Consider the following 22,075-nt stretch of genomic DNA (forward strand, 5'->3'; position numbering starts at 1 on the left):
TGGTAAAACTCTGTCAGAAACATTAAACTTCAGGCAGAAGAGATCTGTTTGTGGTAAAACTCTGTCAGAACCATTAAACTTCAGGCAGAAGAGATCTGTTTGGTTTTTCATGTAGCTGCTTGAAGGGTTTTGCAGTTGGCCCTGGGAGCTGTGTTCCCATCATGTCCCCCATTGTAGGGGTTCCCCGGGCTCTGCGGCAGTGGGTGTTGCACCCTGCTGTCCGTGGGGAAGAGGGTGGGCTTTTGGGAGCAGCGCGGGGTCCCCCAGCCAATCCATACCGAGGCCGTACAGTTTAATGTATTATTTATTGACAAGGTGGAGGCTGGGGCAGTGAAGAAGGGGAGGCTGAGGAGGGAAAGAGGCTGCTTGGGCTCTGCCGGCAGCGCTGGGACAGTGCTCTGAGTCCATTGCTCTTCCCCTACCTGGTCACAGGGGTTAGGTGGGGTGTCCCCCCCCATCCTTGGGGGCTGTGGTCTGTCCAGCATCATCCCCCCTCATCCCCTCAGCAGCACACTGCTCTGCCAATGTGCCCCTCGGCTCAACCTCTTCATGGGCCAGGCTGAGGACGGCCAAAACTTGTTGCCTGGATGAGAGGGACGGCCTGGCCCATGGTGCCTCCTCAATGGTGAAGTGCAGCTGGCAGCCCTTGTCCCCAGGAGAGGAAGGACGGTGTGTCTCCCGCCATGGCCAGCCGTCGTGGTTTACATTAGAACGTACGATGCTTTGCTCCGGTGGGCCACCCCCCCTGGGGAGGCCGTTCAGCTGTCCTCAGGCCAGGGGGCAGCCCCGGTCCCCGATGGCGCCGGCCGTCAGACGGTGACCTCAGTCTTGCTGTTGGTGGCGAGGTGCCGGGGGCCCTGGCCATACAGTGGGGTGGCAGGGACGAAGGCCTCGGGCGGCCCCTCAGTGCGCAGAGCGGACAGGCCGGGCCGGCGGGGGCCACGGGGGGGGCCCCCTTCCCAGCCCCCCGGGAAGACCGAGCCCCCGGGCAGCTTAGGGCCCTTGGCCTTGGGCGGGGGGCAGCCCTCGGGCAGCGCTGGGGCCTCGGAGGACGGGAAGGGCAGGGTGCCAGCGGGAGCCACCTCTGGCCCCCCGAACCGCCTGTAGAAGTCCTCCGAGGCGCTCTCTGTAGGGACAGGGTGTGGTGTCACCCCCACAGGGACGCCCCCTCAGTGCCAGCATAGGGGGTCCTGGTGGGGGATGTTGGCCTGGGAGGCTGTGAGGCCTGAGGGAGGGTTCCTGGGTGCTGATTGGCTGGGGAGTGGGGGGATCTTGGCCATGGATTGGCTGGGGAGTGGGGGGATCTTGACCATGGATTGGCTGGGGAGTGCAGTGGGGGATCCTGGCCACGGATTGGGTGGAGGGTGCTGCAGGGTTTGGGGAGATCCCGGGCACCAATTGGCTGGGGAGTGCGGTGTCACTGTGGGGGATCCTGAGCTTGGATTGGCTGGGCAGTGCGATATCCTGGGTGCTGATTGGTTTGGGACTGTAGTGGATCCATGGGGGATCCTGGGTTCTGATTGACTGGGGAGTACAGTGGCTCTATATGGGACGCTGGGTTCTGATTGACTGGGGAGTGCAGTGGCTCTATGGGGGGGGACCATGGGCTCTGATTGGCTGGGAAGTGCAGTGGGATCCTGGGCACTGATTGGCTGGGGGGGGCAGTGGGATCCTGGGCGCTGATTGGCTGGCAGTAGGGGAGCTGCAGAGCCTGTCCCCTGGGGGACCGGGGAGCCCGTCCCACCCGCGCCCTCTGCAGCCCCCATCCCTCCCCCCGCCTGCAGGGCCCACAGGGCGCATCCCCCACCGCCAGGAGCCCCATCCCGGCCCACACGGCAGCAGCGTCACTCACCTCCAGCCTTCAGGGTGGCGTAGGTGGTGTAGGCAGGAGCCGGCAGGGCCAGGCCGCCGGCCATTGGCAAGCGCTTGCCGTGACTGTGGGGCCGCCCCAGCGAAGGGGTGATGGCCACCGCGTTGTTCAAGGGTGGCTTGTCTGGGGGGGGTGACGGGCAGAGGTTCAGCCACGGGCTGTGCCCTCCCCACCACCTTCATTCACCCAAGGGAGCTGGGTCTTCCCCACCGCTCCCACACCTTACCTGTGCCATTCCTGGGGGGCCCCCGGGCCAGCCCCTCGCCCAGCGGGACCTGCACGCTCCCCATGAGGCCGTCCATATGCTCGGAGGGACCATGGCCCGGCTGCTTCAGCAGGTCTGTCAGCGTCCTGGGGAGGAGGCGAAGGGCTGTTAGGGCAATACCCTGCTCCCCCGGCCTCACCGATGCAGCCCAGCCCAAATGCCCCCCCTTTTTGGAGGCAGCCTGGGGCTAGGAAATGGCCACCAGGAGCAAGGAGCGCACCCAGACTCCAAACCCAGCTTTTGCAGGGGGGCTGGTGAACCCCCACCCAACAGCAAATTGGTGTCTGGCTGGGGCTGAGCGCTCCTGAGGCCAGAAGCATCAGTGGGCAAGGACAATGAGGGAGACGCATGGCTCAGAGCGGGCTGCAAGGGTAGGACAAACCAAGCTGGAAGAAGCTGAACTGATGGTGGCTGGACCAACACCTTGGGGATTCTTCCTTGGAGCGAGAGCCTGGTGGAGGGGAGGAGAGGAAGTGACACCTCCACTCAAATGACTTCAAAGCGGAGAAGACCCTGAGGAAGGGATCAGAGGGGCCACTTGCACCTCATTGGGGAGGAAGATGAACTAAAGGCAGCCTCTGGCGCACGCGCTGTCCGTGCGTATCGCCCTCCTTGTAAGTAACAGCATTAAACATTAAACACCATTACATAAGATAAAGCCCTGTTTCCTTTAACATTCATGGACGGAGATGCTGCAGTCCCACCGCGGCGCACTGGCAGTGCCGGAGTAGGACATGCTGATGGTGCTGGAGCAGGGCACACGGGCAATGCTGGAGCGGGGCACACGGGCAATGCTGGAGCAGGACATGCCCATGCGGCATTGCAGCCTTTAGCTGCAAGTCCCAGGGCAGGACAGGATGCTCCTGCTGGTGCAGGGCTTTGTGGGGAGGAGACCCGCTATTCCCTCTGCAGACGCTGGCTCTGAGTGACTGCAAGGGTGCAGAGATGTCCACTCGGGGCTTTTTTTGGCATCCTAATCCTTGGCTCATGATCAGCAATCCTCGCACCTCAAAGGCTCTGACACACAGAGGGAGCTGCGGCAGGAGATCGTGGTTAGCAAGTGGCTGGACGATAAAACAGCAGATTAAATTCAACGTGCATAAATGCAAATTGGAGAGGAAGGCAGGGGGAATAATCCTGACTTGGTGGATGTGTCAGCTCATGGCTTTGAAGCACTCAAAAGCCCAGCAAACCTGATGTGGGGAATTGCCAGGGAAGGAAGCGAGAACAACAGGGAAAGCAATGCGTTATGCCCAGCAGTGCAGATGCTCAGGGAGCCCCAAGGACTGTTCCTGGGATATTTTGTCTTCCAGTTTGTATCCACTCAACATCACAGGGTGATGGCTACAAAGTGAGGGTTGCTTGCCCTTTGGGTTCATTTCACGTCATTCTTGGGGAGCTTTGGTAACAACCCCCCTAGGATCACTTAATCTTCAAATGGACCAACAGGAGCCTCGTGAAACTGAATGATGGGAAATGAGGAAAGAACAACTGTCGGCACCAGTACATACTGGGGGTTGACCACCTGGAAGACAGCTCGGCAGAAAAGTGCCTGGAGGTCCTGGTGGACATCAAACTGACCATGAGCCAGCAATGTGTCCTTGGGGCAAAGGAAGCAAATGATCTCCTGGTCTGCACTGGGCAAAGTGTTGCCAGAAGGTCCAAGGGAGGTGATCCTTCCCCTCTGCTCAGCACTGGTAAAACCACACCTGGAGTGCTGGGTCCAACCCTAGGTTCCCCAGTAAAGGAGAAACAAGGATGTACTGGAGAAAGTCCAGCAAAGGGCCACAAAGACGATGAAGAAACTGGAGCATCTCTCCTATGAGGAGAGGCTAGGGGAGCTGGGGCTGTTCTGCCTGGAGAAGAGAAGGCTCAGGGGGATCTTATCAATGTAGGTGAATATCCGAAGGGAGGGTGCAATGAGAATGGCACCAGGCTCACAAGAAGTGATGGGTGCAAATCAAAAAACAGGAAATTCTGTTTAAACAGAACAGACAACCTTTTTTCCTGCGAGGGTGGTCAAACGCTGGTGCAGGCTGCCTGAGGAGGTTGTGGCACCTCCAGCCTGGAGCTATTAAAACCCCACCGACCCCCAGGAGACCTCCTGCTGCTGACTGACCCCAGCTCTGGGCCCAGCCAGGCTCCTTCAGCCATGGGTGCTGCACCCAGAGAAGCTCTGGGTGCAAGCCTAGGCAGGCAGTGGGCTGTGCCCGAGCAGGGCTGGGGTAGGAGCTGGTCCCCCAAGGCCATGGACATGGGCTGTCAAGCCGGGGAGCTGCCGCCCCGTCAGCAGCCACCTTCCCCGGGGTGCATTGCTCCCCGGCCCCCTCCCCACGGGCCGCTGCCTGCTCTCCCGTGTCCCTGGGGCCCAGCGCTCAAACAGGCTTGTTTCACCAGGAAGTTCAATGCGATTTGACCTGTTTTTTTTTAAATAATTTTTTTTTTCCCTCGGGTCTATGAAGCTTGAGCAATCCTTTATCTGTGACTTTTCCTCTCCAGATAAATCCATCAGCACTCTTTCTCATAAGCCTGCCCTCCGTGCCGACCACCCCGGGTACGGATGATAACAATTAACAATAACGGGGTGAGCAGCTCTTAATGAGTGATTTAGCTAAGGTCAGCACGAGCCCTCAGTGCCAGCAACACCCAGACTCACCTCCCTTGTACCATGAGCTGTGCCGCCAGCCAGGGCTGCACCCCTCTCCCTGTTCCCAGGTGGTGTGGTGGAAGGGAGGTGGACCTGGGGGGTGACACCATGCTGAGGAGCTGCTGTCTCACCACACACTTTTTTGGGGGTTTTATGAGCCCCAGCCTGGTCCCATGGCTGGGGGGCTTGGGGAAGGTCAGGCCATGTCTCCCTAGGTCACTGAGGGGCTGAGATGGCTTCAGGGTGCAGATGGAGGTGGGGAACACAGGGCAGATGCGGCTTTAAACCTTCACTGATCATCTGCAACAAAACACTAACAAGCAGCACCAGTGAGGTCTCCATCCACAACCGTGACCACAAAGGCTGAGCACACGAGGCCATGTGGGAAGGGCACTGGGGCTGGATCCTGCTCCCTACACCTGAGCACAGCCTCGCCTCCGTGGGCACGCAGCCACTGCCGTGGAAAGCCTGGTTGTGCCAATGGGTGCAACCAAGGTCCCCCAAACCAGCCTGGCGTGAGCCCCAAGACTGAGCAAAGAGGCAGGTGTGGGAGCAGTGATGACAGAGGCTGACAGACCCACGGCAAGAACTGGCACGTAGCTCTTGGTGGTCCCAAGCCATCCCTGGGGGAGCCACCAGTGCATGAAATGGAGGTACCTGTGTGGAAGTGAGACGCAGGGCCTGGCAGAGCACCCCAGCCTGGGGACTGGCCCACTTTTGGGAGGCCCAAGCCCCACGCCCACCAAGCCCAACGGGAGAGAGGCTGCAAGCCCTGGGTAAGGGGACAGGAAACGATGGGAGGAGACAGGAATGCAGCTGCTGGAGGAGAGATGATGGAGTGACGGGCAAAGTGACATTGCCCCAAGCTGCAGTGAACCCTTGGAGGGGAAGCAGAAGGTGGCAGCCGCTGGCTGAGCGGGACGGTGAGGTTTGGAGCTGTGGCGGAGGAGATACATGGCATGCCATGGCTGCGGGTGGGCTGGCACCCTGGCCAGCCATGCTGCCTCTGCATCCAGGGAGGGTGTTGCCATCACCTCCTGGGGGGGACATTTCCCATGGCCTATGGTGCACCTCCCTGGGGCACTGGGTGCTCCTCTGTGCAACTGAGCAGCAGGAGCATGGTGGGACACCCACCCAGAGGGGCTGGGATGCTCAGGGACAGTCAGGAAGGCTTGAGGGTACCAAGGTACCATTGCAAAATGACTTGCAGAGGAGGAAGATGGAGCTTGTGCAAAGCATTGGAGAGTGGGAGTCAGCCTGCCTGACTGGACACTGTGTCCACTCTGGGACAGGGGACCGGGTCCCCCTCCCTGCCAGAGCTAGGTCATCTCTCATCCCCCGGAGAGCCAGGGTGGCAAATGACGACTCACTGTGCTGCCTGCAAACACCTTTTCTAGGTCTTTGCTGCCGTGTGCTAACATGGGCATTGACCACAGGCACGGCTGCCGACCGGAGAGATGCCAGAGAAGCACCCAGCACAGTCAGACGTGCAGCGGGACCAGGTTTTGAGACCCCAAAGAGCACAGGAGGACTCAGAGAGCGAAAAGCCAGCATCGGGGGTTTGGCTGCTGCAGCTCCCAGGTCACCTGCTCCCGCTGGCTGTTTTGCCTCTCTCCAGCATCCCGCTGCCCCCCCGGGAGGCTACTCCTCGTCCAACTCTTCCCATAGCGATGTTCACCCCAGCCATAACCTCCAGTCCCCCTGAGGAGGGTTTTGGGGGTAGGTCTGCTCTCATGCGACGGGCGCAGCCAGATTCCGGCTTCCCGCAGGGACCCGATGTCCCCGGAGATCCGGGGCCTGAAGAAAAACACGGGCAGGTGTTTCTGACTCAACGCGGGGTTTGGCCAGGCTGAGCGAGTGCCGGGGACGGGTGCCAAGCGCGAGCCGAACAGGAAGGAGAGGGTTTGCGGGAGCCACCATAAGGCCTTGCGGGAGGAAGGCGGATGGGGAGAGGGGGGACACACCAGGTAGCTTGAGCTGCTCGGGCACCCGCTCCCCTGGGTGAGCCAGCAGCCAAAACTGGGAGGAAAAGCTGTTTTGGAGGCGGCCGAGGCACTGGGATCTCGGGACAAGCTGGACGAGGGTTCAGGTGTCTCCATCTGGGAGGAGCTGGTGGGGTTTCTATGCCTGGTTGCTCTCCCCAGGCTCAGACCAGGATCAGGACCATGACAAATGACGTCTGGATGGACAGAAGTGGTTGATTGTCCCCCCAAGTGGGAAGCCTGCAAGCAGAGGCGGCAGGAGCCGTCCCGGGGCAGCGGGCAGCGCTCCAAGGAGCGGAAAAACCCCGGCGGGAGGGAGGGATGGGAATGGAAACCAAGCCGGCCATGCAACAGGGAGCTGGCCCGAGGCCACGATGCGGTGCCCGAGGAGCAAATGAGAAGCTCCTACCTGAGGCACTGGGAGGGAGGCGAGGTGGCACTGCCCATGCTTTGTGCCGTGCGTGGGTACAGGGACGAGACAGACAGAAATAACCCTGCTCTCTCGGCAGCGCCGAGACGAAACCTATTGCCCGGGCCAACCGGGCGCACAGTGGGATGGAGGTGACAGCATCCCTTGTCGGATGCCTGTGCCCACATACCCAGCCCTGGGCACCACCTCCATCAGCCCAGCACCCAGGAGGCCATGCTGGGATGATGCCTTGCCCAGTGCCCGTGGCTCTGTACCTGATGCACTGCCCTGCCCTGGCTCACCGGCTGGCCAAGCTGCTCCTTGCCAGTCACCATCCCCGTGGAACTGGAGCCTCTCACGGCTTACGCAGAAGGACACGGGGCACGGGAGACAGTGAGACCTCTCCTGGCTTCTGCAGTAATGGAGGTGCCCTTCTGATTTTGTCCCACAAAGGCAGGCAAGGAAAATTCGCCTTCTCCTTGTCTCTACGCCAGTGCCTGAAAGATCTGTGGCTTTGGGGAGAAAAGGCACCAATATCCCCAAAATCACTGGGAAAGTTCAGACTTGCATGAGCCAGAGGTGGGGGGGAGGGATGGGGTAACACATGGCTCCGGCAGCACAGAATTGAGGCTACCCCCAGAAAAGCCCCCCGGTGAGTGGCAGCAATCCCCCCCAAGACCCACTGTCAGGGGAATGAGGACCCAGGTCCAGGCTCCCCGGGTACCAACCCCTCCCCAAGCGCAGTGTCTCCTTCTCAGGAAGGCGGGGGGGGACACACCAAAAAAAGATGTGTCGGCGGGCGAGTGGAAGGGGAGTCGAGAGGCAGGGAGGCTGGCGGAGGCCGTATTGATCCTGTCAAGGTGCCAGCTCTTCCTCAGGCAAGGCGGAGGGGAGGCGTGGGCACGCGGCGGCACTCAGCCAAGTGGGGTCTGCAGCATAGATCCCTCCAAAACTGCCTCGCATGGCTCAGAGGGGCCCTACGACCCCCATCCATGCTCAGATACGACCCTCCTTCAAGCAGGGGAGCCAGCCTCAGCTCCTCTGAGTGGGTGCAAGGAGCAGGGTGGGTCTGAGAACGAGATGCAGCAGGTCCAGAGTTGGGGGTGCAGCACCCAGTGGGCACTCAAGCCCCAGGCAGGCAGGGGGAGGCAGGCACCCAAGGGGAGGGAGAGAGGATGTCTGTACCGGGGGGCTGCAATCAGGGCAGCTCTCTGACGGTCCCGGTGAAATAATTTCCTCCAGTCCTGCTTTTTTACAGCTAAAATCCCTGAACAAAATGGCATAAAAATGGGTTTATGGCCAGGCTGAATGTCCTTACTGGGAAGACGCGAAGTAGAGCGTGCACACCACTGCTCGGTGAGGTGCTGGATCCAGATCAGCCCCTGGTCCCTCTCTCTGCCCCTGCAGCCCTCCATCCCTCCCCCTTCGATTCAGGGGACGACCACGACACCACCACCTTGGTGAATCAGCCCCGGCTCCGCTCCTCTGTGTCTGTGCGTGTGCACACGCGTGTGTGTGTGTGTGCATGGCGTGTGCACCAAGGGGAGGCCGAGGAGGGACAGCTCTGAGTCAGAGCCGCAGGGGCAGAGCTGTGCCGGGGAGGCTGGAGCTGCCGGCAGCCACTCCGAAGTGTTAAACTCATTGAATGTGACCGGTAAAAAAAAAAAAAAAGAAAGAAAAATAAAAAAAAAAAAGGAGGGAGAGAAAAAAAATCTACCTAAGCGGAGGAGCTGTACAACACGACACCGAGGGGACAGCAAGGCAGCAGAGCCGCCACCAGGTCGGGGGACACCAGCCCTGCCCTCCCTTGCCTGGCTTTGCCTGTGTGTCCTGCCATGTCCTGCCTGCCTGGCCCTGCCCTTCCCCACCCCAGGCGAGGGGATGGTGGTGTCACCTGCCCCTCCTGCCTGTCCCTATGTGCCCCACCGTCGGGCACAGGACTCCACTGCCCCTGGGGAAGCTGGTGGTGCACCCTGCAGGGCTGAGGCTGGACCACTCGTGACACCTCAGAGTTGGAAGTCGGATGCGGAGGGAGGCCGTGCAGCAAGGGGTGGGGAGAAATGGGGTGGAGAAGCGTGTACCTGTGGCCAGGACTGGTGTGGGAGGGAAAGGGGAAGGTGCACCGACAGCCATGGGGGCCGGATGGGAGTGGGGCATGGCACAGAGGGTCCCCGATGCCGAGATGTGACTAACACCCCAACCTGCCCCCACCAGCCTCACACTCAGCCCTGGGAGGGGGCTGAAAAGCCAGGGGCTGGAGCCGCAGGGTGTGGGGAACGGGGAGAGGCTGCCCAGCTTTCTGCTGGAGGCCAAGCCCGGGGGGACACACAGCCCCGTGCCCCCCTGCAAGGGCGATGTCCCACCCTGGCGCAGAGAGACAGGCTTCCATGCACACCCATGTACACACACACACACACGTGTGTGCACACACGTGCACACGCACACCGAGGAGGCGCAGCAGTTACGGCAGAGCTGTCTTTGCCGTCTCCTCTCCCCCTGCACCGCCGGCGAGGCTGAGCCCAAGGGGACTGCGGTCCCGAGTCACTCCACGCACAACCAGACCCCACCTCGCCTCCCCCGCACACCGGGAACCACAGCTTTCAGCAGGGGGGGGGGAGCCACGTCCTATGGCTGACACGTTGCCCACCCCACTTGTGGCGGGGACGGTTCTCCTGAGCCTGGGACAGGCCTCCTCCAGGGACGCAGCAGGTCATTTTGAGAGGGGATGGGTGTGCAATCACCCCTTCTCTTGGAGGCTCTTCTGACCGGGAGCCCTCCCCGCTGGGGGAGGTTGGGGGGCTGCAGCCAACATTCCCCCTGCCAGTGTCTCAGCATGCTGGGATGGAGGTTTTGGGGATCACCTCACCCTCTTGGCAGCCCCAGGGTCAACCCAGGGCTCACCCTATGCAAGTGGCTGGGGATGTGGGCTGCCACCCACGGGGGGAACCGAGCAGGGCGAGTGGGGGGACCAGACCCCTTTACCTGGAGACGGTCATCTCCGTCTGGGGACCCTGTGCCTTCTCCAGGCCCAGCTTGGTGAAGATGCCCACCAGCACCATGATGGCCACCACGCCGCAGATGATGTAGACGATCATGTTGGTCTTGTCTCGAGTGGGGTCCTCGGGGGTCTCGTCCACCCGGGCGGGTGGCTGGCCCGTGTTGACCCAATTGGGGGTGTCGTAGTTGGAGCAGCCGCTCTGGTCCAGCCGCCCGGGCTTGAACTGGCAGCAGAAGCGGTACCCGCAGGTCCCGCAGCAGTACTGGTAGATGCCGGCGTTGCAGTTGAACGGTGGGTCCCACTGCCCCATCACGTCGTAGTAACCGCGGCAGCGGTCCCCCCCCGCCGGTGCCGCCCCGGTGGGCGCGGGGGCCGTGCTCTCCGCCGGCGGTGCCTGGCTGGCGTTGCCGCTCTCACCGGGCGCCCCGGTGCCGGGCTCCCCGCTCCACACCCGCCCCGGCTCCAGCAGCACCAGGCAGCAGATACCCACGACGTAGCTCGGCTCCATCCGCCCGCGGCTCCGGGGGGCCATCCGGGCGAGGGGGCGAGTTAGAGACGCTCGCCCGGGACCGGCCGCATGGCCGCCGAAGAGCCCCGGCGGAGGAGAAACGGGCTGGAGGAAGGGAGGGTGATGGGGGGGGAAAGCAAAAAAAAATATATAAAAGGGATGGGGAAAAAATAACCGAGGGGAAAAAAAAGTGCGAGGGGACGTACCCCCTCCCCGTCTCTCTCCAGATCGGCCGAGGAGCAGAAATTCAGAGCAGGAGGCGAGGCGGGCGGCGGGGAAGAGCCGCCGCCTCCCGCCGGCCGGGGAGGGGACGCGGCGGCGGGCGGCGGGAACGGGCGGGAGGGCTGGGGACCGGCGGCCGCCCCATCCCCGCGCCTCTGCCCGCGCCTCCCCGCACCGCGCTCCGCGGAGGAGAGAGGGGAGGCAAGAAAAGGGAAAAGCGGCGAAAACCCCTTCGTACCGGGGCGGGAGGAGCAGGAGGAGGGGAAGGAGGAGGAGGAGGAGGAGGAGGGCGGGAGGAGGGAGCCGGCGCGGCCAGCGAGGCGCGGGGGGCTCGGCTCCCCCGCCGCCTGCCAGCCTCCCGAGGAAACCGGAGAAGGTCCTTCACCGAGTCCTCTGCCAGGCTCCCCGCCGCCACCGGGCGGCAGGACGCCCGTCCTCCCCGTCGGACTGCCGCCGCGGGCGGCCGGGCACGCGTGGCACCCGCCCCACGCTGCCCGCCTGCCCCCTAAGCAGCACCCCCCGTCCCCGCTGCGAGACCCTCACCCTCCCGGGCGGCACTTTGGGGTGCAGGATGGGTGTTTGCAGGGAGATACACAGCCCCCGGGGGCGGTGAGATGCCTTCCTGCAGCCCCACAGCTGGGTGCCACGCAGGAAAGCAGGGAGAGCAGCAGGCTCAGCCCTATGCGAGCATCAGAGCACCCCTCAAGGGGAGCTGTGCACAGGAGGAGCTGCAGGATGGGTGAAGGGGGGTCTACTGCGGCACCCACCCCCCCAGGAACACATCCTTCCAGAGCCACGATGATTTTTAGCAAGCCACTGGTCAGCCACATGTTTGGGCTTCGAAGTCTGGAGCTCTGTGGGTGACGTGCACCCATTGCTCTGCTCTCTGGCTGGTGCCGCGAATAAAGATGGTGTTAATCCTCTCCCCAGAAGGGTGGGATTTACCTTCCTTGCTCTGGGGCTGTTCTGGCAAGAGCAAGATGAAGGAAGCTGAGGCACCATCGAGCCCCTCACCCAGCACTGGAATGTTGTGTAGCCCAGGACATGGGTGGCTGGGCCAAGGGGCAGCGACACGTGGGAGCTGTGGCTGCAGTCTCCTCATCTCCAGACAGTTCTGCATCCTGCCTCAGAGAAGGGCACCAAATCCGGCATCCCTACTGTCTCCCTCCAAATCACTCCTTCCTCCAGGCTCTGGCAGAGGGAGGCTGGATCCAGCCTCATCCTGCCCCTGCACATGCCCTGTGGGTCCCCCAACACGGGGATGGGGTTCCTCTGGGCTGTACAGTGCCAGCATGGGAGACCCCAGCTCCTGGGCAAGCAATGACACAAAGAGACCCTGTCGTGATGGGGGCGAGGTTAAACAGGTCGAGGAGGCTCAGCTCCCTCCGACTGGTGCCTCCTCCAGCCTGACACCGAAGCCCTCTGAATGAGCCTGTGCCCAGGTCCCATCCCTTACCTGCCCCGCCACAGGTGACAGGTTGAGAGTCTCACATCGACGTGGAGCTCCTGCAGAGACAACCGCTGCAGCTGAGGGCTTGGGCAGCCTCCTGCAGGCACGTGGGGCCGGAGCTGGCTGTTGTGAGCTGCTGGGGTGGGAGAGCGCCGTGCCATGTGCTGCACAGGGGGATGAAACGCACCATCATCACCCTCCCTGTGCATCATGGTGACGTGGTGTTTCGGGCCAGAGCTTTGCACAAACAGCTTTTTCCCCCAGCGAGGGTGAAACGCTGCCGTGTTTTACTGCGGGAGGGATTTAGGGGATAAAATATCCTCTCCCCGGTCACCAAGCCTGGGCCCTGCAGGCACCCGGCCGCTTCCCATCTGGAGGCTGGCAAAAGCCAAAGACATTGAAAACATGGATAAGGAGAGCAGCTGGAGCACAGGACATGTCCGATCAGCCCCCAGTGCCACAACCTAATAGAGATCCATTAAGTAAGGTAGCTTGCAGCCTCCAGAGCTTCCCGAAAGAGATAAAAAGCCAGTGAGGCGGAAGAAAACCACGCATCTCCAAAAACTGTGCTTTCCCTGAATCTCGGAGGCGCTTTCTGATGAAAGGCCCCATCGGCTGGAAGTTGCAGACGTGGGGGTCATTAGTGCTAATAGCCAACAGCAGTGTTGGCCTTGAGAGAAGCTGCACAAGCAAAGTTTGCTGGCTGCCCAGGTAATGCCAGCAATCATTTCCCAGGCACCGGACGATCGCTCCCGACGTGTGTGCGAGCAGAGCCACCCTGGAGGCCCGCAGGCTTTAGCAGGCTGTTAGCAGGCTGAGCGAAAAACTGGCCAAAATCGGGGAGTTTGCTGGAAAACAGTTGCCTGGCATGACCTGGGAGAAAAGAAATGGTTTTAAGGGGGAGAGGAGATGTTCACTGAGTGTGAAGCAACCAATTTGAAGGGTCTCTGGGAGGGAGAGGGAGGGAGGGAGGGAGGGAGAGGTGCTCGCAGGCATTAGCTGCGTGCATCAACCCAGAAGGAAACCAAACCCAAGGGCATGGCGTGGAGGAGCACTCTTCCGGCACGTCCGTGGCACGCAGGGCAAGACCCTGCAGGGTCTGGCACCAGGGGCTGCAGCCCTCAGCCCTGCTGAGCCGTCAGCCCATCTTCATCAAATAAATGCCCTGGCCACTAGCTGCGTCCCAAAAGGAAGGAAAAAAAGCAAAGGAAATCCTATAGCCCGGCACCCACACCTCTCATATCCTCAGGAATCAGTGGCAGGACCCATAGGAAAATTCAGGTTGGCAGGTACCTCCGGAGAAAAAGCAAAGGAGGTGCTTGAGATGTCCGCGGGCACTTCTGGGGATGGGGATTTGGGAGGGGAGCTCTGGTAGGCTTTGGCCATGAGCCTTGGAGGATGCTGTGGAAATATCCCCTGTGGTGACAATGCCACCCGGACTACAGAAGGGTGTCTCTGCGCCCGCAGAAATAGGATACAGGCGATTCAACACCGAGTGGGGAGGGACACGCTGAGCGCTGACACTATAAACAGATTGTTTGTGGCAGGGTACGGCGATTCAGAGGAGATCAGAGCAGAGAGCCCGACAGACCCAGATCCCTGCTGACTGCAAGGGTACAAGGCAGGCAGAACTGCCAGACCCCTGCACAAGGAGGAGAGGAAGAGGAGAGAGGCATCACCATCACCAGTGGGAAGCAAAGCCACAGGAATCTCACTGAGCATGAGAGGCTTTGGGGTGCAATCAGCTCCCAGGAAAAGCCAGTGGTGGGGTGGTCAGAGCCCCAAAGCTGTCTAAGGAGCCCCTCCAAGATCTGGGGAATCAGAGATATTTGCCTCAAAAAGTGATTTTTGCCATGCAGGACCAGCCCCAGGCTGAGGGGTGAATGCAGGAAAGGATACAGCTATGGGGTGGATGCCCCATGCCAAAGGGGTGTGCTGGGGCAGGAGGGCTCCCACCAGCCAGCACCTCCTGCTTATGTCCTGAGGAACACTGCTAGGGTGGGTTTTGCTGCTTGCAAATCAGCAGCTAATGCCTGACATCGTCAGCTGGGAAGAGCTGAAGGCAAAGTGAGGCTGTCAGGAAGAGCTTCCAGCACGCTCTGCAATGCCATTCCCTGGCTGGAGGCAGAGGAGAAGCAGAGCTCCTGCCACCATCCCTGGGGGTTATGTGGGGTGCTGGCATCCCCCCGTGCCTCCCACCATCCCCCAGGGCACCCCAGAGAAATCCGCTCCCCTCCAAAACTTCGGCTACTGAAGCTGGTGCTGTTCCAACTGAGGAAGAGGATCTCCTTGCATTTGTCTTCACTGTGGGGGAAATTTGTTTGGACATCAGCATTCCACTGGGAGACCCTGAGTTTTCCTGGACTCGCTGTTTGGGACTGGGATAAGGGATCCCCAGGGTCGGGTGCTGGGCTGATGCGCAGTAGGATGCTGCTCCCCTCTGCACATCCTTATGGGCTCAGTGGATGAGGGAACCCAAAGGAGAGCTTGGGCTTCTTGTGCTGGTGACAGGACCTAAAGCAGGAGAAAGTTAAATGCATTGCCGGGGGGGGGGGGAGGGGGGGACAGGGATGTGGGGGCAGAGTGGCCCCAGCCTCCCTGTTTACAGCCCAACATGCACAAGGTTTTTATTCCCCTGCCTGTGCTTGATGATCTGACTGTAAAATGGCTGTAAAAGAGCAATTGTGCCTCGTAACAGCTTATAGAAGATGTGGTGGCAGAGTGGCCCCAGCCTCCCTGTTTACAGCCCAACATGCACAAGGTTTTTATTCCCCTGCCTGTGCTTGATGATCTGACTGTAAAATGGCTGTAAAAGAGCAATTGTGCCTCGTAACAGCTTATAGAAAACACAGAAGCATATGTGCCTTTACCATTACGATCATAATTGCAAACATTCAAAAGTCGAGATTTGCAAGCTCCCAGCTTCCCAAAAGCGGCTGGATTCGAACCCAAATGACATTCAGAGGAATCAGGAGAAAATCAGCTCAAAGCAAGGGCTTATTTTTCATTTACGCTGCGGTACGGGTGAGCAGGCTCCGGCTGGCAGCCTGAGCTCCCCCAGCTGCTGCTCTTAGGGGGCAGCCGTGCCCCCAGATGCAGCCCCAGAGACCCCCAAGCATCAGCTGTGACCCCCCAGGGTCCTGGTGGGGGCTGGCTGTGTATGGACTTTGCATTTAGGATTAATCCTGGAGACTGCTGGTGGCTGGGGCCGTGCTGGTAAATGCTCCCCTTGCACGGGCACTTGGTACCCAACAGCTTGCTGGCCCCGGGGGCTTTGCTGGTGCAGCCTGGAGATCATGTTGCAGGTGGGTGTGGGGTCCTTGCAGCCCCCTCTACACTCATCTGAGCTTCAGGGAGGACGGCGGGATGTTGGACCCCAAATCATCCCCTCAGCGGTGCCTGCAAGCAGAGCAGGAACAGCCCAGCCCCAAACCTCCTTCCCAAGCTGGTCCCTGCTGCTCTCCTGGGAGGATCCCAAGCATCCTCTCTTTTCCTGCTTAAAGAAAATTTCCACCAGCTTTTCCAAGTGCTAAAAGGCAATATAAGCACACCTGGAGGTGGTGGTGCCCAGCCTGGCTGACCCAATGGGCTGTGGCATCCCTCCTTGTGCTCCACTGCCACCATCCCCACCTCCCCCTGCCTGCTCTTGCCCCTGGCCACCCGTCATGCAATTCAAACCACAATAATTTAGGGCAAAACACACCCAAAGAGAGAAGGGATGAGAGCAGCTACTCCCACGAAGGGCAGCGCCAGGGCTGAGGGAGACTGCTGTGTGCAAAGGGGGGTTTGCTGCAGAGCAAACGGGAGGCAGCAGGGCCAGCCCCAAGTGGTGGATCCACCACCGCTGGAGATATTTAAAAGACAGGTAGATGTGGTGCTTAGTGGTGGTTTTGGCAGAGTCAGGTTGATGGTCGGAGCTGATGATCTTAAAGGTCCCTCCTGACCTGGACAACTCTATAATTCTATGCTTTTGCCAACTGTGGAGCAATAAAAACAACCAGGCTGTGGCAGCGAAAATGACCCAACGCTTTCCCCCGCCATGCTTCAGGACCTGAGATGGTGGTGGGGGCAAAGCGAGCTGCTGGCGTTTGCCAGGCTGGAGGGGGGAGGATAGGATTTAGGGCGCCTGTTCTGGTGGCCAAGGAGGGTCGGCGGGAGGAGGCCATATGGCCGGGAGCAGCGTGCGGCGTGCCGTCCCGGCGGCAGACCGGCAGCAGCGGGCACAGCCTCTCCTCGGGAAGGGTGTCTGTGCCAAGCCCAGGCTCTGGCACGGGCACCGGCCGGCTGCCAGGGACGTTCAGGTGCTGCGGGAGGCTTGGAGCCTGCAGGCTGGCACGGCACGGCCGGCACGGTGGGATGCTTCCATGCAAAACCGGCTGCCCCTCCTCATCCCCGGGCACCAGGGGACCTACGGGGGTTTGTCACCCCCACCCAGCACGGGTCGGGGCCAGGCGGGTGTAGAGGGGTGTAAGTACCAACAAATCAGGGCAGGCACAGGGAATACAAGCCACGGAATGGGACGCAGCCATGTAAATGTGTGTGTGGGGTGTGTGGGCATGTCTGAGCGTGTGGTGGGGTATGTGGGTGTGTGTGGGGGGGTACACGGACATTTGTGGGTATGTGTGTAATGCATGGTGCAGGGCTGCATGTGCGTGGGCATGAACATGCACAGAACCGCCCGGTGCTGTGTGTGTCAGTGCATGGCAGAGGGGTGCAGGGGTGTCCTGCGTTGCCCTGTGCTGGTGGCCATCTCAGGAAGAGGTCGGGTGGATGTGCCCTGGCTGGGGGAGACTCAGGGACCGAGGCGGATGGAGCAACCGGAGCAGCCAATCTGCCTGTACCTCAGGGGGGCTGGCCAGGGCAGTGGCTGGCATCCGAGCAGGGCTGCCCAGTGACTGCAAACCTCCCAGCAAGCAGATGAAGTCTCCTTTTCTTCTACAAGGACAAGGTTCCAACACGGACACAGAAGATAGCTGGTGGGACGTCAGCATCAGGAGCACATCCATCTCCTCCTCTGCTCACTCTGCCCTGTGCCGGGGGACGGGCTCCTCCAGCAGGGATGTGGAGGGGCTCAGCACCCTCCTTCTCTCATGATAACCCTTTTCCAGTCTGGAAACACTTCCCACTCCTGCCCTTCCTTGAGGTGCAAAGAGGTGAAAAAGCAATCAGGGATGTGTCCCGAGAAAGAGGGGCTTTGGGCAGGCATTGTGGGAGGCTTGTGAGCAGAACTGGGCAGGAAAGGTCCTCAACTAATACCATGGAAGGAAAGTGGGGGACACCAGCCGATCAGGTTTGCTTTTCACAGGGCAGAAGACAAGGGTGAATGAGAAGTTAAAGAAAATGTGGAGGTGTGAATGTGCTGCCCACCCTCCCATCACCTCCACACAGAGCAGCGTGCCACCTTTGGGACCATCATCTTCCTCCAGCCACCCTTCCTCAGGAACATACCGAGCTGTCTCTTCCCCTCTCCATCGACAGACCGCGGGCTCAGTTTGCCCTTGGCTTCCCGAGAGTGGTCCTGGGGAGGACGCGCTCGCCCTTTGATGTCTCTTTTTCCTGGATTAGAGAGGAGGGAGAGGGCTGTGTTACCAGAGGGCTGCCTGCAGGCAGAGCAACCTTGCCCACTGGGAATCTTTGGGCTCTCAAGCCAGCTTCATTTTGGCCTGATCCGCCTTTGTGAGTGAGACCTGCTGAAGACGGCCCAATCCTATTAGTGTCAGGGATTTGCTTCAGGTCTCCTGTCATTAACCCGATGACTTTTCGTTGTGCAATAAGCCCCTGTCTTTTGGGAGGCTAAAAATCAAGCGTGTCACTTTCCCCCCGCAGAGGAGCCATCCCCTATGCTGTGCCGGCAGGAGCCTCGCTGCAGCAATCAGGAGTCACCTTGGTGTTCCCACCGGGCACAGTGTTTTGCTTCTGCCTCCCAAATCCCAGCCCAGGGACAAGGACAGATGCCACTAGCAGCAGGGCTCTGGGAGAAACAAGTCCTGTGTTTGTCACCCGGGGATGCCAGCTGAAGCCATCGTGGCTTTGAGCCCCTCAGAAGGAAGGGTAAGAGCAGGTAGGGCCAAACCAAGGGGTTGTCCAGCCTCATGTCAGGATGTCAGGGACCATCTCTGACAGCAACGAAAGGGAGATGCCAAGGAGAGAGTAGGAGGGCAGGCATTTAATGAGACTTTCCCAGGCCATCTCCTCACCTCCAGCAGCCTGGGGCTGGAGGACTCCTGACCCAGGGATTGTCTCTTGGGTTTGGTATGTCTCAAAGGGTTTCTCCTTTCCGAGCTTGTCTGGCCTTCCCTTAAACCCATGTAAGTGGTCATCACCTGTGATAGCCTCAGCCAACCCCTCCATCCCAGTCCTTGTTGCTGTGCACTGGAAAAATGCAAAATATTCACTATACTTTCCCAAAACTTATTTTAAAATGCAATTTGCTTGCTGCCAGTGTTGCCACCATTTCTAACGACAGCAGAAGAGCCTTGGCATTGGGGCTGGTTCGTCCCTGTGCCTTGGAGATCCCACAGCCCTCCTGCCTCCCAGGCAGCGAGGGACCGTCCCTTGGCACGTGTGAGCCGCTGCACAGAGCACAAGGCCATTGCAAGCCCGTGGGGTGAGAGGCAGCTTAAGCAAATATTTCTGGGGATTAAAAAATCCTGTGTGATATGAGGAAAGGGGAAGACTGGTGCTGCTCAATGCGGTCTAGGAGCGAGAGAAGAGTAAATTAGCGAGTGGTTTTGAGATGAACCGCATCTTTGAAATAAACCGCATCATGAAGGGCATTGTCCCCGCCCCAGGGAGGCAGGGGGCCGGGGGAGGAGTGGCAGCGGAAACTCCCATCATCAGGGATGCAGGAAGATCAGTGGAAAATTTTGGGGAAAAGCAGAGAAGGAAAAGAAGGCGAGAGAATGACTCTCCACAAATTATTTCTGAAGATCTACCCGAGGTTTGCAATGTGCCAAGACCAGACAAGGGGCTCAGTAACTACCCGCAGCTCCAAGACAGGGTAAGAGGGAAAACATCCAATGGGAGGAATAGGACTAAATTAAGAAGAACAGGAGAAAAACTGAAAATCCAGACAGTGAGTCGTATGTGGCTATAGGAGAATCTCAGGCTGGAGCAAGCCAAGCATCATTAAAAACGTGCCAAAGCGGCAGAGCGGGCTGAGGGCGGAGGATGTGACAGGTCTGCTCTCACTTCTGCAACCGCCTGAGTGTGGCGGCTGGGGCGGCCAGGACACGTGCCCACGCGTGTCACGGGCAAGGGGACAGCGAAGCCACCCGTGCATCAGCTCACGTACCGTAGGCAGGGGAGGTGGGCGACCCGGCAAGGAGAGCTGCAGTCGAGCCTCCCAGACCTTGTGCAGGGCAGGTCCTCACTCATGGCTCCTCTTGGAGGATGAGTTCACAGTGTAGGTAGTTACTCCAGAGAGAGATGTCCCTGATGTCCCCCCAGACAGGGCTCTCACTGATGGACAGTCATCTTGTGATGACACCCCCTGTGGTTGCCCGCTGGTGCTGGGGTTGGTCTCACCCTTTGCTTTCTGCCCCCCGGCGCTGTGTTTCAGGATGCGCCGTCGGCTTTTTACAGGCAGAGGATGATGATGCTCATGCCCTGGTTGGCGACGGGCTTAAATGCAAGGTTGGGGCTGCTGGAGCAAGGGGCGTAAATGCAAGGTTGTGACTGCCCTGTTAATTTTTAAAGCTTGCCAATGTTTTTCACAACAAACAGCAGTAATTGCAAATGCCAGGAGAAGAATAAGCACTTGGCATCCACCAGCAATGCGTTTCCCCTCTGGCAGCACAAAGAACCCAGCAGTCTTGGGACAGGTCTGAAATAGGTGTAAAACCTCCCAGGCACTATCCTTTTTAAAGATGGAGCAGCGAGCATGGATGGAGCAGCTGGTCCTGGCATTGCTGGGGAAGGGGAGGCCGCCAAGTGCCAAGCCAGGCACTGGGAGAGGAACTTGGCTGGAGGAACCCTTCACCAGGGTCCTGCCTGGGAGGCAGAAAGGGGGAACCAGACCCTGGGCAGAGCAAAGCTGGCTCAGAAACCAGCTCCCTGCCATGCCCCAGAGCTGCTATATTATCCCAGGCACGTTGCTGAGCACAGCACAGCCAGAAGCATCTCCTGATTTCTATTCCCTTGGCATTTAGGAGCCTGAGATGAGACGTTGGGCTCCTGACTCTGGGAGGCGTGGAGGATGCAGAACGCTAGGTGTTTGGAAATGTGGGAGTTCTCTTGCCCCAGTTTGCTCCTCTTGAGTGAAGACTGGAGCCTCTGGTTCATGGAGAGGGCTCACAGCTTGAGGCTGCTCTACCTAAAATATTTCAGTGAAGGGGAGAACCCCAGACTCTTGCACCATCCTACAGCAGGAAGTGGTATGTGCATCAGAGATGCCTCATACCAAATGGCTCTTTGGAGGGGCGGGGGATGTTTTAGCGTGGAGCTCATGTTTAAGTGTTTAGCTCATATCTCCAGGTTGTCCTTCAGCCCCAAACAAGAGCTTGCTAGCTGCACCGCCACCGTGAGCTGCCCTCGGCGGGTGGCAGGACCAGTGGGAGAAGGGACGGTTGGGACGGCAGTGGCCGGGAAATGTCATGCCTTGCCGAGCAGCCGTATTGCAAAGACAAAAAAACCTTGGTCTTAAAAATTAGCAACACCTGAGCGGCCCTTCTGCTGTCTTCCACATCATCGCCAGAGACATTTTCCCGTTGCACCAGCTTTACCTCGGGGGATGGATGCCTCCACAAGCCACACTGCCCTCATTGCTGCTCTTGTGCCACTTCCTCCTCCCTGGCCATGAGAAGGGGGCTCAGTAGCTTTAGAAATCAAAGGGGCTGGAGCCCCAAAAGCCCTGACAGATTCCTCACCCACGCAAGTGCTGTGGGGCTCTACCTTCATTAGCAAGAAGCTGGTTTCTTGTCCTCCAGCTCACAGAGAAAAGCCTTGCAAAGGTAAAACGAGTGTAGCCTAGAGGCTCAGAAGCTCCAGATGAAATAAAAGTCCCCAAACTTTCCTTTTTTCCTTTTTTTTTTTGTTTTAATCTCACCATCTTTGTGCCAGTTTTTGGCTTTCTGCAGGCCTGGCTCCCATCTTTAGGTGCCTGAGGGTAGCACTGTGCCAGGCCCCCCCGGGACAGCTACTGGTAGCCTGAGAGGACTTTGTAGTCTCCTCCTACAGTGAAGATGCTTTCCCACTGGAGTGGGTGAGCCGGGCTGCCAGCACCCGTTCCACCCCACCCCTGCATGTGGCGGGGTCCCGGACAGGTTGCCACCCCCCTGCTCTCCATCCTGCTCACACTGGGAGATGCACCCCCACCCGCACGATGTGTCTGGAGCCCTGGCTCCTCTCAGGAATCTCTCCTGACAAGCCGGTCCCCCTCCCCTTTGCCTCTTCCCTGGGGCGGCCGCGCCGCGTGGCTCCGTACAAGCTCAGTGGGAGGACAGATCCGAGGAGACAGGAGGAAAATGAACTCCCTTAAATGTGATGGAGGCGACTGCCTGGTTCTGTCAGGCATCGTCCCCCCCCTGCACCAAGCTTGTCTCCTGCTGTTTTTCTCTCTCTCTGGGTATAAGATGTCACAAGGATTAGGCCCAAATCTCCCCTGGGTGCTGTGGCTTGCCCCCTGCTCATCTGTTGGGGTCACCTTGGCGGCTGGCACTGTCCCCTCCAAACTGGGTGTCAGCCGCAAAGGCAACTGCTGTGGACATCACACCCTTGAAACGCT

General features: G+C 59.6%; 1 protein-coding gene across 1 annotated transcript; it reads right to left on the reverse strand.

The window, feature by feature from the left end:
* Positions 1-286: 286 nt before the first annotated feature.
* SHISA8 (shisa family member 8) lies at positions 287-11,004 on the reverse strand. Its single transcript, XM_014963824.1, has 4 exons — positions 10,156-11,004; positions 2,097-2,221; positions 1,853-1,993; positions 287-1,126 (listed from the first exon to the last, which is right to left on the reverse strand). The coding sequence occupies exons 1-4, from the start codon at positions 10,701-10,703 to the stop codon at positions 810-812; spliced, it is 1,131 nt and encodes a 376-aa protein (XP_014819310.1). The 5' UTR covers positions 10,704-11,004; the 3' UTR covers positions 287-809.
* Between the last annotated feature and the right edge of the window lie 11,071 nt (positions 11,005-22,075).

Source organism: Calidris pugnax, unplaced genomic scaffold (assembly GCF_001431845.1).
Source record: "Calidris pugnax isolate Ruff unplaced genomic scaffold, ASM143184v1 scaffold44, whole genome shotgun sequence".
Classification (NCBI taxonomy): Eukaryota; Metazoa; Chordata; class Aves; order Charadriiformes; family Scolopacidae; genus Calidris; species Calidris pugnax.